Here is a 17,414-nt window from a genome sequence, read left to right as displayed (position 1 = left end):
ACTGAATTTGCATTCCCGAGGAAGTCACATGGTAAGGTCTGCTCACCCACTGAGACGAGGTGGCTGTAGTTCTCCAACATCACATCTCTGTACAGGGTCCTCTGAGCAGAGTCCATCTGCCACCACTCCTCCTGGGTGAACTCTACAGTCACGTCCTTGAATGACACTGATGCCTGTTAACAACATATTTCTAATCAAACTGAGGGTTCAGAATTGGGACATGGAAAATATTTTTGAAAACTAACTCCTACTATGTTTACTGTTTATTTAATTTTTATTTTTTTAATTTTTATTTTATAGTGGACTATAGTTGATTTACAATGCTGTATTAGTTTCATGTGTGCAGCAAAGTGATTCAGTTATGCATATACATATATCTATTCTTTTTCAAATTCCTTTCCCATTTATGTTATTACAGAATATTGAGCAAAGTTCCCTGTGCTACACAGTAGGTTCTTGTTGGTTATCTATTTTAAATATACTAGTGTGTATATGTCAATACCAAACTCCCAATTTATCCCTCCCTCCCCACCTTTCCAACCATGTTGCTGCAAATGGCATTATTTCATTCTTTTTAATGGCTGAGTAATATTCCATTGTATATATATACCACATCTTCTTTATCAGTTCATCTGTTGATGGACATTTAGGTTGCTTCCATGCCTTGGCTATTGTAAACAATGCTGCAATGAACACTGGGGTGCATGTATACTTGCAAACCATGGTTTTCTCCATATATATTTTTACTGTTTAGAGTTTAAAACAAAATGCTATAAAAGATGACTAACTCTGCCTTTGCTCTATAGCAGGGTATCTTCAATTTGGCACTACTGACACTCTGGGCCAGATAATGCTATTTTTGTGGAAGACTGTCCTGTGTATTTTAGGATATTTACCAGTATCCCTGTTTTCTACTGATTAGGTACCAACAGCATTCCCAGTCATGACAATCAAAAATATCTCCAAATACTTCCAAATGTCTCCTGGGAAGCAAAATCACCCCTAGTTAGGAACCATTGTTCTATATGAATAGTGGACAATACCTTCAGCAACAAAACAAAATACCCAGTTTAAGAGATGACCTATACTAAGGCAAAGCAACAGAGATAAAGAATGGGAAATTAATACACAGAGATGCTGCACAAGCAAGTGGGTAGATGCTGATGCCATACACAGAGACTGGAAGAATAAGTAAGAATCAGAGGCTGGGTCACAGTGAGCAGATGTTGTTCAACTGCACTCAAAACACCCGTGGAACATACAGATGGAATTATTTATTTCATCATTGGCTGCAAGATTCTGGAACAGAGAAGGGAAATCTAAAATGAAAATAAGGATCTAGGAGCCAGTCATTAAGATGGTAACTTAAGTCATCAGGGAAAAAGGGCTGGTTCAGAAAGAACATAGAAACTTTAGGAAAGAAAAGGAGCAAGTACAAAATTCAAGGGAATAGCAAAATTTAAAAGGCAGGTAGAAAGATAGGCCAGGAAGGCTGAGAAAGAATTTCTAAGTGGTAGAAAGAGAAAACAGAAAGATTAGAGTACCAGAAATTAAGAGACGAGAGAATTACAAGCAAAAATTATTTCTCTAGTTCAAGGGAATAAACTGAACACACACATTTACATCCCCTGCCTCCAAAAACACATTCAGGTAAAATAAAAAGCTTTCATAGCTATAAAAGTATGACAAAAGAGGAATTCAGAGAAACGTCCCAGCACAAGGCCTGAATTTTGAACAAATTCTGGAAGATAGAGGGTAAGATAGTATTGATAAAAAAAAAATAGAACAATATTGCCCACAATCTAATATAAATGTAGAAGTGGGCAAAAGGAGCAGGGCACTGTTGAAAGCCCAGAAAGACGTCCAAGCTTAAATTGAAGAAACTGTGTAGTAGGAGAAATGATAAACAGAGTCAATTTCCTATTTGAATACAGATGACATCATTTAAATGAGTGAGAAATGGCTAGATACAAATGTCTTCGGAATAACTAGATAGCCATCTGGGAAAAGACTGATCTATATCTCACACCACAGAGCAGGATAAAATTAAAATGTATTTGAGATCTAACTGTAAAAAATAAAATCATACTCTAAAAGACTACACAGAGCAATTCGTTTATAAGGTCAGAGTGGGAAATGCCCAACTATGACTAAAAACCCAGGAAGCATAAAAGAAAAAACTGCTAAACTTGACAACATAAAAATCAAATGCCTTCGAAAGACCCTGAATAGCCAAAGCAATTTTGAGAAAGAAGAACTGAGCTGGAGGTATCATGCTCCCTGACTTCAAACTATACTACAAAACTACCGTCGTCAAAACACTATGATACTGGCACAAAAACAGACATACAGATCAATGGAACAGGATAGACAGCCCAGAAATAAACCCACACACCTATGGTCAACTAATCTATGACAAAGGAGGCAAGAATATACAAGGGAGAAAAGACAGTCTCTTTAACAAGTGGTGCTGGGAAAATTGGACAGCTACATGTAAAATAATGAAATTAGAACATTCTCTAACACCATACACAAAAATAAAATGAATTAAAGATCTAAATGTAAGACCAAATACTATAAAACTCCTAGAGGAAAACACAGGCAGAACACTCTTTGACATAAATCACAGCAATATTTTTCTGGATCTGTCTCCTACAGTAATGGAAATAAAAACAAAAATAAACAAATGGGACCTAACTAAACTTAAGAGCTTTTGCACAGCATAGGAAACCATGAACAAAATGCAAGAAAATATTTGCAAATGATGCTACTGACAAGGGATTAATTTCCAAAATATACAAACATCTCAAACCAAACAACCTAATCAAAAAATGGGCAGAAGACCTAAACAGACATTTCTCCAAATAAGACATACAGATGGCTAACAGGCATATGAAAAGATGCTCAATATCACTAATTATTAGAGAAATGCAAATCAAAACTACAATGAGGTATCACCTCACAACAGTCAGAATAGCTATCATCAAAATATCTACAAATCACTAATGCTGGAGAGGGTGTAGAGAAAAGGGAACCCTTCTACACTGTTGGTGGGAATGTAAATTGGTGCAGCCACTATGGAGAACAGTACGGAGGTTCCTTAAAAAACTAAAAATAGAGCTACCATATGATCTTGCAATCCCAATCCTGGGCATATATCTGGAGAAAACCATACTTCAAAAAGATACATGCACCCCAATGTTCATTGCAGCATTTTACAATAGCCAAGACATGGAAGCAACCTAAATTTCCATCAATCGATGAATGGACAAAGATGTGATGTATATATATCTACATGTATCTATATATATGTAATGGAATATTACTCAGCCACAAAAAAGAATGAAATCATGCCATTTGCAGCGACATGGATGGACCTAGAGATTATCATAATAAGAAAAAGAAAGACAAATATTACATGATATCACTTATATGTGTAATCTAAAAAGATGATACAAATGAACTTACTTCCAGAAGAGATATAAACTCATAGACGTAGAAAACAACTTATGGTTATCAAATGGCAAAGGGCGGGAGGGATAAATTAGGAATTTGGGATTAACATATACACACCACAATATATAAAATAGATAACCAACAAGGACCTACTGTATAGCACAGGGAGCTATACTCAATATCTTGTAATAACCTATAATGGAAAAGAAACTGATAAAGAATATATATACTGTATATATATATGTATATACATTTGTATAACTGAATCACTTTGCTGTATACCTGAAATTAACACAACATTGTAAATCAACTATATTTCAATACATTTTTTTAAATGCCAAAAAAAGTTCACCACAGTTAAAGACAAAAACCAAATGCCTTTTGGCAAAAATAAAAAAAACATGAGCAAGGCAAAAATATGAAAAACTAGGAAAATTGTGCAATTTATATCACTGAAAAATGGCTATAAAGATATACTGGATATATTAATTAAAATCAGCACAACAACAGGAAAACAGTAAGAAATAAACAGTTCAATAAAAAAGAAATATAGATGAATTCAAACAAAAAAGATGTTCCAACTCACTCATGAGAAGAGGAAAGCTTGTAAAACTAAACTTGAGTTATCATTTTTAATCACATTAGTAAAAATTCAAAAAGTTTGATGGCACACTCTATTTGTAAGGTTGTGGAGAAGAAAAACACACTCCTAGACTGTTGGCTCTACCTTGAATTACCTCCAGAATCTGACCACTTGAAAGCAACTAACACCCTTAAATGATCATCATTTATTGCTAGGATTACAGAAATAGCCTCCTATATTGTTCCTGCTTTCACTACTACCCCACTAGAGTTTATCTTCAAAATGTAGAGTTATTATTTTAAACTGTAAGTGAAAATTATCCTTTTGATTCAAAAGAATAAAAATGAAAGTCCTCAAAACCCCCGCATTGTGAGAGGTAATGTGTTAAGGTATTGGAAGACATTTTGATCAAGGTGTTAATTCTCCCCAAATTGATCTATATTACAGATTCTATAGAGTCACTGCAGTCAAAATCAAAATCTCAGCAGGCTTTCCTGAGCTAGACAAGCCAATTTTCAAAACTTTCTATAGAGAAGCAAAGTACCTAGAATCTCCAAAACACTCCTAAAAAAGAACCAAGTTGGAAGACACATATTATCTGATTGTAAAGAGTTACTATAAAGAGACACTCATCAAGGCAACGTGGTAGTAGCAAAAGGATTAAGGTCATCAGATGTTAACAGAGTCCAAATAGATATAGAGAATAGACTTGTGGTTGCCAAGGGGGAGGAGGGGTGGGGGGGGGACGGAAGGATTGGGAGTTTGAGATTAGCAGATGCAAGCTTTATATATAGGATGGATAAATAACAAGGTCCTACTGTATAGCACAGGGTACTATATTCAATATCCTGTGATAAACCATAATGAAAATACAAAAAAGAATGTATATATATGTTTAACTGTGTCACTTTGCTGTACAGCAGAAATTAACACAACATTGTAAATCAACTATACTTCAATAAAGTTTTTTAAAAAATAAAAAAAAACAAGTGAAGAGAATCCAGAAACAGACCCAAACATAGGTTGCTAGTTGATTTCCCTCAGAGGTGCCAATGCAATTCAATGGAGAAAGGATATTCTTGTCAACAAATGGTGCTGACAGTTGGGTATGCAAAGGTAGAAAGCACAAACATGGCAAACGCACGTTTCTCTACTCCCAATTCCTCTATTCTATTCTGCCAGCACAGATACTAAGACCCTCAGACACAGAAATTCTTAGTTTTAGATTGGGCCAACGAGAACAAACTTTGTCCTTCTCTGATTGGCAAGCTTTATACTGAAATAAAATTTTAAAGTTGATCAAAAAAGGAAATTATTGGTATAACAAAGATTTTGAAATCCTAAGAGAATACTATCAACAAGCTCATGAAAATACGTTTAAAAACATAAATAGGGACTTCACTGGTGGTCTAGTGGGTAAGACTCTGCGCTCCCAATGCAGGGGGCCCAGGTTCGATCCCTGGTTGGGGAACTAGATCCCGTATGCATGCCGCAACTAAGACTCTGCATGCCACAACTAAGAGTCCGCATACCACAACTAAAGATCCTGCATGCCACAACAAAGATCCAGCGTGTCACAACTAAGACCCTTCGCAGCCAAAATTTAAAAATAAATAAATAAAAATGAACAATTTTCTATGAAAATGTAATGAGGAAAGTTACACTAAAAAAAATACAAATCCATCATAGACTTATGACCAATAAATTAATCAAAATCTTCATGCAAAAAGTCTTCATAAGGCCCTAATTTATAGGTGAGTTTCACAAAATCTACATGTAACACAATTTTCTTATCTAAATTATTATTAAAGAAAAGGAGCAGGAAAATGTCCCATTTTCTTTTATGAGACTATGACCATGATACCATAATTGGACACAGAAACAAGAAAGTATAGTCTAATACAAGTTGTGGATACAAAAATAAAAATCCTAAATACAGTATTAGCAAAAAGTCCTAGGAAGATATGTAAGAAGCAACTTACCACACTTATTAGCAATTAGGGTCTACACAGGGATTTAAGTTAACATTAGAAAATCCATTATACTGTTTATAGTATATATAGATTAAAGGAAATAAGCTATAGCTTTGCTCCAATAGATACACAAAATGTAATCAATGTAATTTAATGCACATTCATGACTAATGTGAAATCTTAGCAAACTGATACCTGGAAGCAACCTTCTTACCCTGACAAAGGTAACCTACCAGAAGCTGACAGCAAACATCACAATTAATAGTAAAATAGTGTATATTATCCCTCAAGATTGACTTGATCTATTTTTATTTCTCCTTTTCCATTTAATGCATGGATGCTTCTTAACCTTATAAATCCATAAAAATGCAAAATGAGGAAAGAATAAAGAGCTCACCTGAGGTATGTTCATTTTCTGCTCTTGGGAGAGTAGAGAATCGTGGTTCAGCTGAGGGGACAGAAAGATGGGTGTCATGAGACATAACCTGTCTTATAGCTCCTAGATTCACCCCCCAAAATGTCAGCACCCCAGTTGGGGATCATCTTCCTTATAGGCATAGGGCCCTCTTGGCCTTGAAAAGGCACTAGAGTGATCACGTACAGGTGGCACCACCTGTCTTTGTGTGACTCTGAGATGACCATGAGGATTAAATCTGCAGTTTTTAACTGAGTGAATGTAAACTTTTCTCAATCATTTTAAAAATAATGCATGTGTCCTAACACAAGTAAATAAAAACAACAGAAGATTAGCTGAATTAAATACACCAAAGGATAAGACACTATACTTTCATTAAAATTAACTTAGGAGAACAATACTCAGTATGCACCATTTATCTATTTTTCTTATTAATATTATTTACCCGCTGGTATAAACAATCTACAGAAAGCCTAATAAAAGAGATGGGATGCCTTAAGGCAGGAAATTTTAATCCTTTCAGCCGTGATATATTTGTCAAAAGGCCCTTTTGGTGACCTACCTGTGAGAGGGCGAAGTGCACTGTTTTCCTCCTGATTCTGTCACAAACAAACTGGGTTTCCCTGGACAAGTCACTGAACTTTTCAGGCCTGATGTCTTTAAAGATTTCAAGAGAGTTAGAAATAGATGACCTTGGAAAACCCTTCACATATCATCATTCTGGGAACCTGTGAGGTCGGCATATCACTAGTGTCACATGTGGTGACAGACACATGTGACAGCAACACAGCATCTTTGGGGGGGGGGCATTTAAGGGGAGTGGAGACAGCATCTCCTCCCTCTGCCTGGTTATCCCTTAACCCCAGACCTCACCCTCACAAGCTCTCCAACAAAATGGCCTTTCCTGAACAGCCTGCCCCTGGACCAGTTCAGCTCACCTTGCTCTTCTCAAGGCTGGCCCAAACCCCCCACTGTCACATAGTCTGGTGGCTTCTGGAGGTGGGGTCATCACCAAGATTGGCTCACTCTGGGCAGGGAGATTAAGAACAGCTTCTGATCTTGCAAATCTAGGATCTGCTCCTTTCTGGGCTCTTCTGTCTCTGCTCTGAGGCTCTGGAACGAGGTCTAAGGTCATAGGGGTGCTCTCTTCCAGGTAAGACTCCTGTTAACAGAGACTCCCTGTTAACAGAGACTCCCTGCTTCCTACTTCACAAGGGTCACTTTGTTTCAAGGTAACTGGGACGTGGATCCAAGACACAATTCATTTTAGGAGCAAAAGCCTAATTCTTGGAATTCATTATAATACCAGACTTAAAAGACAGACAACCTGACAATGCAGAAGGGACCAGGGACCTCTGTCTGCCCCAAGTGACCTGAAGAGACACTAGAAATCCCAGAATAAATTTTGACACATGGTAGGATTCCATCTACATTCACTTTCCCTTATACTTCTGGGAACCAGGGACAGGCCTCTTTGCTAAGTGCCCTGAAGGCTACAATGTCGGTATTAGGTAGGTGTGATATTTAGACAAAGCCTGAGGTTGTAAGTAAAGCACACCTGCCCTTGAATCTAAACTCCCTCACTACTAGCTTGCGACCTGACCACACCGTTCCACCAACCTGAGCCTCGGTTTTTGTTAAAGTGTTAGTGAGATAACATAAAGCCATCCAATGAAAAGAATAAAGTGTCTTCCAACTATAATAGGAGTTGTCACTTACTCAGTGCTCAGTATCTGGCACTCGTCTAAATGCTTTACAAGTGATGACTTAGATCTAAGTTTCAAAACAACGCCACGAAACAGTCATCATTAGTATCATTTTCATATAAAATACCTCTTACCCAGGTTCCTTCTGTAACCCTGCTTACAGGTGACAGACCTGTAATTTACCGGGCCCTTCTGCTCCAGGGGCTCTCATCGCAGACCCCTGGCCACCGTCAGCACTATAAATTCACTTTGCCCCCTGCCGCCGACATGGGCTTTTCTTCCCCTGTCGGGCTGCAGGCGGGGCCAAGCACACGGTCCCCACACACCCAGGCCTACACTGAGCACCTGCTCTTAACCGGACCAGCCCGACCTGCACCCGGGGAGGCCGAGGGCCGGGGTCACCCCCTACCGGCCTCCCCCAGGCTGAGGGCCCGCCCGGGCGCATACACTGGCGTTGGTGGGAGGGAGTCCCAAAGATTTTCCGCTTCCATCCCTAGGCACAAATGCACCCCTCTCAGCTGGTGCCCCCGCACTCTCACCCCAGGTGCGCACCCTTCACTTTCCGAGCTGACTCCCAGCTTCCCAAACCTCTTCCCTGAAGTCCAGAGAAAACGAAAAAAGAGGCGGGGATACAGCCGCACACGCGCAGAAGCAGCCCAGAATCCCCTTCCCAGAGGGCCGCGCGGTAAAACAGAAGGATTCAAGACTACATTTCCCATAGACGTCCGCGTCCACTGCTGCAGTCACTCTTTAGGCGTTTACGCATTTTAGAAAGCTGAAGGGCGACGTCTTACAAGTATCCTGCCCAGCCTCTCAAGGATCCTGAAGAGAACGGGTTAAATATCAACTTAAATGCCAGATGCAAAGGGTGGTCCTCTATTGGCTCCCAATTGAAATAGCAGTTTTTTCATAAGTCATTTGGAGACAGTTGGGGAAACTTGAATATGGATTGGATATTGAAAATGTTAAAATTACCATTACGTAGGTAAAGTGTGAAAAAATTTTGAGTTACGTAAGAAAATTGGTTTTGTAAAAAAAAAAAAAAAAGGCAGGACGATTGAGGTATTTAGAATTGAAATTATATAGCTGTAAAATTATAATTTTGTAATTTTTCAACTTGGGACCTCTACACTTTATCTATACAGCCAACAGACCCATTAACCCCTAAGCCCCTGCTGGCACCCCTGGAGCCCAGTGTGGAGGTTCTACTGGAGGTCAAGGCAGTGCTGCAGGTATAGATGTATTGATATATAAGGAAGCTGTTAGTTTTTATGAATCAACATTGTTTTCAGATGAATTCTATTATTGTTTCAACAAATTTTGTTAAGTAAATTACGTTGATCTTGGATTTCTGTGCACATAACAAGTTTGCTTGCTTTTTGCTGACATACCTAATTCTTTGTCATTCTTTAACGAATTACAAATAACAGCACAAAAATGCTGGTCAAACTGTATTAAATCAATATTACATTAAATCAATCATAATAGACTTTAACATAAATTTCACTAACGGAAAGAAAGTGGTCACTACATACGTTCATGGAACAAATTTATTGAAAACTTTCTGTGCGATAGACATCATTCTAGATGCTGGGTTAACAACATCAGATAAAAGATATTAAATTCCCTATCCCCATGGAGTTTATGATCAGTGTTGTTGTCAGGGTCACCTCAAAAAACACGTGTCAGTTGTCAAGAAAAAAAAGGACACTTGAGTTTAACAAACGGGGGCTCCAAAAACATGGGTAGGGTTGGTGAAGCATCCTGTAACTGATGGTGGTAGGGAACCATTAGCACCATCAGGCTTATAGTGAGGGTAAGTAATACTACCAGAGCCTGGCAGAAAAGGCTACACTTATGAGAGCTGTGGCCTTAGGAAGAGAAACATTGTAATGGCCATTACATGGCTCTGCACAGCCAGCCAAAGTTATAAATACACAAACCTCACTTGTTTTCTTCCCTCTAATGTCCTATTCTCTCTTGAGCATCTGTAAACCCTATATACCAATCTATACCAATTTGATCTATACCAATTTGTTTAGAGTTTATCATGAATAAGTGTTGAATTTCATCAAATGCTTTTTCTCCATCTATTGAGATGATCATGTGATTTATATCCTTTTTTTTAATGTAGTGTATCACATTGGTTGATTTGCAGATATTGAACCATCTTTGTATCCCTGGAATAAATTCCTCTTGATCATGGTGTATGATCCTTTTAATGTATTGTCGAATTTGGTTTGCTAATATTTCATTTTGCATCTATGTTCATCAATGATATTGACCTGTAATTTTCTTTTTTGTCTGGTTTTGGTGTCAGAGTAATTGTGGCCTCATAGAATGAGTTTGGGAATGTTCCTTCCTCTTCAACTTTTTTTTGTGTGTGTGTGGTACACGGGTCTCTCACTGTTGTGGCCTCTCCCGTTGCGGAGCACAGGCTCTGGATGCGCAGGCTCAGCAGCCATGGCTCACGGGCCCAGCCGCTCTGCGGCATGTGGGATCTTCCTGGACCGGGGCATGAACCCGTGTCCCCTGCATCGGCAGGCGGACTCTCAACCACTGCGCCACCAGGAAAGCCCCCTTTTCAACTTTTTGGAATAGTTTGAGAAGGATAGGTATTCACTCTTATTTTTATGTTTGGTAGCAGTCCCCTGTGAAGCTGTTCTGTCCTGGGATTTTGTTTTTTGGGGCAGTTTTTTTATTACTGATTTAATTTCAATACTAGTAATCAGTCTGATCAGATTATCTATTTCTTCCTGATTCAGTCTTGGAAGATTGTATATTTCTATGAATTTATCCATTTCTTCCAGGTTGTCCAATTTATTGGCATATAACTGTTTGTAGTATTCTTAGGATTTTTTTTATTTGGTATTTTTGTTATATTGGTTTCATCTCTTATTTTGTTTATTTGGGTCCTCTCTCTTATTTTCTTAATGGGACTGGATAAAGGCTTATCTATTTTTTTAGCTTTTTAAAAAACCAAAAACCAACACTTGGTTTCATTGATCTTTTCTGTTGTTGTTGTTGTTATTTTTTTGTCTCTGTTTTATTTATTTCTGCTATGATTGTTATTATTTCCTTCCTTCTCCTGACTTTGGGCTTTTTTCTTCATTTTCTAATTCATTTAGATGGTAGCTTAGGTTGTTTATTTGATGTTTTTCTTAGTTCTTGAGGTAGGCCTGTATTGCTATAAACTTCCCTCTTAGAACTGCTTCTGGAAAGTTGCATTTAACTTTCATTTGTCTCAAGATATTTTCTGATTTGCTCTTTGTTTGTTGACCCATTGGTTTTTTAATAGCATGTAGTCTAATCTCCATGTGTTTGTGTTTTTTCCACTTTTCTTCCTCTAATTGATTTCTAGTTTCATACCATTGTAGTCAGAAATGATGTTTGGTAAAATTTCTATCTTCTTTAATTTGTTGAGACTTGTTTTGTGGCCTATCATGGGATCTATCCTGGAGAATGTTCCACATGCATTTGAAAATATTGTGTATTATGTTTTTATTGGGGATGGAATATCCTGTAGATGTATATTAATTCCAACTGGTCTAATATGTCATTTAAGGCCACTGTTTCTGTATTGACTTTCTCTCTGGATCATCTGTTCAGTGATGTAAGTTGGTGTTAAATTCCCCTACTATTATTGTATTATTGTAAATTTCTCCCTTTTATGTCTGTTAATATTTGCCTTATATATTTAGGTGTTCCTATATTAGGTGCACATATGTTTACAAATATTATAACTTCTTCTTGTATTGATCCCTGTATCATTAAATAACGCCTTCCTGGGCTTCCCTCATCGTGCAGTGGTTGGGAATCCACCTGCCAAAGCAGGGCACACGGGCTTGATCCCTGGCCTGGGAAGATCCCATATGCCACGGAGCAACTAAGCCCGGGTGTCACAACTACTGAGCTTGTGCTCTAGAGCCCGTGTGTCACAACAACTGAAGCCCACGTGCCTAGAGTCCATGCTCTGCAACTAGAGAAGCCATGACAATGAGAAGCCCGCGCACCCTTTGCTGCAACTAGAGAAAGCCTGCACACAGCAAAGACCCAACACAGCCAAAAATAAAAACGAATAAATAAATAAATTTATTTAAAAAATAATGCCCTTCTTTGTCTTTTGTAATAGACTTTGTTTTAAAGTCTACTTTATCTGATATGAGTATTGCTACTCTTGCTTTCTTGTCATTTCCATTTGCATGAGATAGCTTTTTCCATCCCCTCACTTCCAATCTTTGTGTGTCTTTAGCTCTGAAGTGAGTCTCTTATAGGCAGCATGTAGATGAATTTTGTTTTTTTCATCCAATCAGCTACCCTATGTATTTTTTTTTTTTTTTTTTTTGCGGTATGCGGGCCTCTCACTGTTGTGGCCTCCCCCGTTGCGGAGCACAGGCTCCGGACGCGCAGGCTCCGGACGCACAGGCTCAGCGGCCATGGCTCACGGGCCCAGCCGCTCCGCGGCATATGGGATCCTCCCAGACCGGGGCACGAACCCGTATCCCCTGCATCGGCAGGCGGACTCTCAACCACTTGCGCCACCAGGGAGGCCCTACCCTATGTATTTTGATTGCAGCATTTAGTATTGAGAAAGATCTTGAGTTCCTTTTGTGTTTTTTGTTTGTTTGTTTCTGGATTAGACGTTGCAATTTTGTCTCCAAGAATAGTTGGTTTTTAAATTCCCACTATGTGCCTGGAGTCAGTAAGGGAGGTTGTACAGGCAGACCCTGAGGAGAGTGTGCACTCCCCTAAAAGAGGGATGAGTTATATTAGGATCACTCCTTAGTATTAGGTGAGAAAGAAATGAGAGCGCCACTGTTAGAAGTCAGTTAATCACTTCTTTTTCATATCTGCTCACAAGCAGTAACTTTTAGTCAGCCTTAGAGGCCTTAAAATTTCACAGAGCATCTCAGGTACAACAAACCTGAACTGCCTCACAAGCTTCAAGTGTCTAATTTGCCAGGTAAGGTGTACAGAGCAGAGAATATCTGCTCTGACAAACTAGTAGCAGATGCTTGGCCATATCCTTCTCCTCTGATAATAACATTAGGCTTCCTGCATGCTTGGTAAATCTGCCTAAGTGAATATCTTCACCTTGATCTTGATCTCACATTGAGTCCATCCTAGTAGGGTTTGGGGGAGAAGGTGTATTTATTTGGCATCCATCCTCCTATGCACAGAATTTCATAAACGATTCAGAAGTATAATGTCCCTCTTGAAGATATTCTTGTATTCAAGCCTTATCAGAATGAATACTTAAAATAATTTCCATCTATTGAGAGCCCAAATATATTGGATCACTTTTGACACTATTCAGTCACTTCCATCTAGGAATTGTCCCTCTCCATTTTGGTCACTAGAGGTTAGCTTTGTCTTTTCTAGTGTTTCATGCAGAAGGAATCATATGGTGCATACTCTTCTGTATGTCGTTTTTTTTTCCACTCAGGATAATGATTTTGAGATTTATCTAATAGTTGCATACCAGCAATGTAGAAACTGTCTCACATGGGGAGAAACAACTGCTTATGAGATCATGGTGTACTCATCATGCTCAACGTATTCAGGCTATATCTGAATCCAAAGACATGTACTCATTCCAATTTCAAGGTCTCTAGACTTTTGCACTAAATGTATCAAGTTTCATCTAATATACTTCCTCAAATTGTGAATCCAATAGTTATTGTTATTTTTCAAAGAATAATGGCCCAAACTTCCTAACTTTGATGAAAAAATGTTAATTTACTCATCCAAGAAGTTTAATGAATCCTAAATAGAATAAATACAAAGAGTTGTGTACCCAGACACACTGTAGTCAAATGTTGAAAGCCACACACAAAGAGAAAAATCTTAAAAGTAGAAAGAGAAAAACAACTTAATACATACTGGAGTGCATCACTATAAAAAAAAAAGCGTAGCTTATCACCAGAGAAAATGGACCCAAGAAGGCAGTGGAATAATATATTCAAAATACTGAAAGAAAAACTGCTAATGAAGAATTTTTTATCCAGCAAAACTATCCACCAGTTATAAAGGTGAAATAAGGACATTTCTGAATTTTAAAAGGCTGGGAGAATTCCTTGCTATTAGAACTGATTTATGAGAAATACTAAAGTAAATTCTTTGGGCTAGAAGAAAATGACATTAGACACTAGCACAAATCAACTGGAAGAAATGAAAAGTACCAGGAGTAATAAATATCTAGATTAAGAATAAAAGAATTTATAAATATATTTTCTCATTTCTTCTATTAAATTATTTAAAATGCATAAGATTGTATAAAGAAATAATTATAACACTGTATTGTTGGTTTGTAAGGCATATAATATATATTAAAACAATTACTCAAGGAGGGGAAAGAATAGAGTTATATTGTAGAAAACATTCTATGTTTCATGGGAATTCAGTTAATATTAATTTGAAATAGACTGCAATAAGTTAAGATGTATATTGGAATATGAAGTTCAGACACTAGGAAAATAATTCAAAAATGTAAAAATCAGTAAAAGAATTAAAATAATGTACTAAAATATTTTACACAAAAGAAGTCATTAAAGGAAGAACAGAAGAACAAAGAAGACTGAAAACAGAAAACAAATAGCAAAATGGCAAATGTAACTCTGACCCTATCAATAACTGCACTAAATGTAAATAGTCTAAACAACTCAATTAGAAAACAGAGATTGACAAAATGGATAATATAGCAAGATCCAACTATAAGCAAGATACAAAAGACATATCTTAGAATTAAAGACACATATTCATTGCAAGTAGAAGGGTGGAAAAGATATGTTATGCAAGTAGTAACCTGCTGAAGTGGTTGTATTAATACTAGACAAGGTAGATTTTAAAACAAGAAATATTACTAGAGATAAAGAGGGACAAATCCAAATGATAAAATGTCAATAATATTATAAATGTATACAAATATAATAACAGAACTTCAAAATACATGAAGCAATATCTGACAGAAGTGAAAGTAGAAATAGACAATACAACAATAATAGTTGGGAATTTCAATTTCCTAATGTCCAAAAATAATAGAAAAAAAATGAAACAAAATCAGCAAGTTTATAGAAGAAAGACCTGAAAAACACTATCAACCAAAGTAATTTAAGTGACATATATAAAATGCTCCATTCAATAAATACAGAATACACATTCTTTTCAACAGCACATGGAACATTCTCTAGGATAGACCATGTATTCAGCCATAAACAAATATCAATAAATTAAACAGGAATGAAATAATATAAATATGTTCTCCAACCACAGTGGAATGTGAAATATCAAGAACAGAGTATATCTGGGATATCCACAAATATTTGGAAATTAAATGACACATATCTGAATAACACATAAGTGAAAAAATAAATTGGAAGGAAAATTAGAAAGTATTTTGAAGTAAATGAAAATTTTAAATAGTATATCAAAATGTATGGGATGTGCCTAAAGCAGTGCTTAGAAAGAAATTTATACTGTTAAACACCTGTAGTGGAAGAGAAGTCTCATATCAATAACCTAGGTTTCAACCCCAAGACACTAAAAAAGAAAAAACCATGCAAAAGAAAGGAAATAATAAAGGTTAGAACACATGTCAAAAAAATACAAAACACAAAAATCAATAAAACCAGAATTTTGTCAATCTGGCTCTTTAAAAGATCAACAAAATTGACAATCCTTTAGCTAGCATTCCAAGCAAGAATTTACCAAAACAAGAAATTTAAATACAGAAATTAAAGGAGTATGAGAGAATATTATGAACAACTTTACGCCACAAATTAGATGTTTTATAAGATACAGACAAATTCTTAGATCCAAATTTCCAAAACTGACTCAAAAAGAAATAGAAAATCTCAATAGATCTATAACAAATAACAAAATTAAATTAGTAATTAAAATCCTTTCAGGAAATAAAAGTCCAGATTCAGATGACTCAACTGGTGAATTCCACTGAATATTAAAGGAAGAAATAATCTCAATCCCTCACCATCTATTCCAGAAAATGTAGAAAAGAGACAGCATGTCTCACATCATCCTATTAGGCCAGTTTCATCTTGACATCAAAGGCAAATGAAGACATCACATGCAAAGAAAAGACTGATATCCCTCATGAATATAGATGAAAAAATCCTTAACAATATATTATTAAAGAGTAATGTCACCAAGATGGTGGAGTCGGACACTTCAGCCTCCATCCCCCAACAAAGATCAACAATTAGACATCTCTCCACGAACAAAAAGAGTGCTGGAGTCCACTTAAGAAACTTCAGCAACACAGTGGAACAAAGCAATTGAAAATAACTGCACAAAAAGGGAAAGAACAGCTTCATTTTGCCTACATCACCCTGTCTTCCAAGCTGGCACTGCTCAGTGCCAAGAGGAAAGTCCCCAACTAGAAACCGTTCTCCTTGAAGGGAAAGGGAGAGTGGAGTGAGTGACAAGCTTCCCAGCCTTTCAGGACACACAAAAAGCACTTGATTCAGTTTTACCTTCCCAGAGACTGGCAAAGCTGAGATGTACAGAGATGGCTAGGAGCAAGGAAGAAAAGTAGGGTTTACTAATATCAACATATACTGAAAGCAACCTCAGTTCTTTGACCTTGGCAGCTTCCATCACAGAAGAAACAGCCACTTCAAACCCCCCAGATTTCACTGATTTTTGCCTCATGGGTATTCACTTTAGTAGATGCCAGCCACCTGAGTCCCTCCCTGCTCCCCATCCCCATTTCCACTGGAACCTGGGACCCATGCTGGCAACCAGTCCAGGCCTCTGCAGCTGCGTGAGTACGAAATGCCAGTATAGACCCTGGCGGCTGACCCCTACCACTTCAATCTTTGTACTTGCACACCACTGGTCTCCATTGCTGTGTGTGTACCCATAGGAAGATCTTACAGCCAAGGAAGTATGCTTCAATAGCCAAGGGCCCCACAGTTACTTGTGGGTCTGGACCCAGCCCTGTCTCCTGTCACCAGTCTACACCACTGGGCTCCTCTGCAGCTAGCCACTTCAGCTGTGCATCTGCACGCCCCCTGTCTGACACCTGACCCTGGCTGCCACTGTCATGTGTATGCCCGTGAGGAGACTGTGCAGCCACAGGAGTGCATGCCAGAGCCCCTGTAGCTTCTTGTGGGCCTGCATCTGTCCCTCTCTTCTATAATTGACCTGCACCAGTCAGCTCACCTGCAGTTAACCCCTTGGGCTGTATATTTGTATGCCCTTGGTCTGACTCCCAACACCGGCCTCCACTGCCATGCACCTGTAGTGAGAACCAGCAGCCATGG

General features: G+C 37.9%; 1 protein-coding gene across 1 annotated transcript in view; it reads right to left on the bottom strand.

Annotated features, from left to right (window-relative positions):
* Positions 1–8,740, bottom strand: part of ZNF782 (zinc finger protein 782) — a 50,605-nt gene extending 41,865 nt beyond the window's left edge. The window contains exons 1-4 of the mRNA XM_060101451.1: positions 8,673–8,740; positions 6,990–7,084; positions 6,410–6,460; positions 47–173 (exon numbers count right to left, since the gene is read on the bottom strand). Coding sequence (XP_059957434.1) covers positions 47–173; positions 6,410–6,424 — 142 coding nt within the window. The 5' untranslated portion in view covers positions 6,425–6,460; positions 6,990–7,084; positions 8,673–8,740. The remainder of the gene's footprint in view (positions 1–46; positions 174–6,409; positions 6,461–6,989; positions 7,085–8,672) is intronic.
* Between the last annotated feature and the right edge of the window lie 8,674 nt (positions 8,741–17,414).

The sequence above is a fragment of the Mesoplodon densirostris genome, chromosome 6, assembly GCF_025265405.1.
Source record: "Mesoplodon densirostris isolate mMesDen1 chromosome 6, mMesDen1 primary haplotype, whole genome shotgun sequence".
NCBI classification, from domain to species: Eukaryota; Metazoa; Chordata; class Mammalia; order Artiodactyla; family Ziphiidae; genus Mesoplodon; species Mesoplodon densirostris.
Note: the sequence above shows the minus strand (reverse complement) of the source record. Positions and strands in the feature narration are given on the sequence as shown.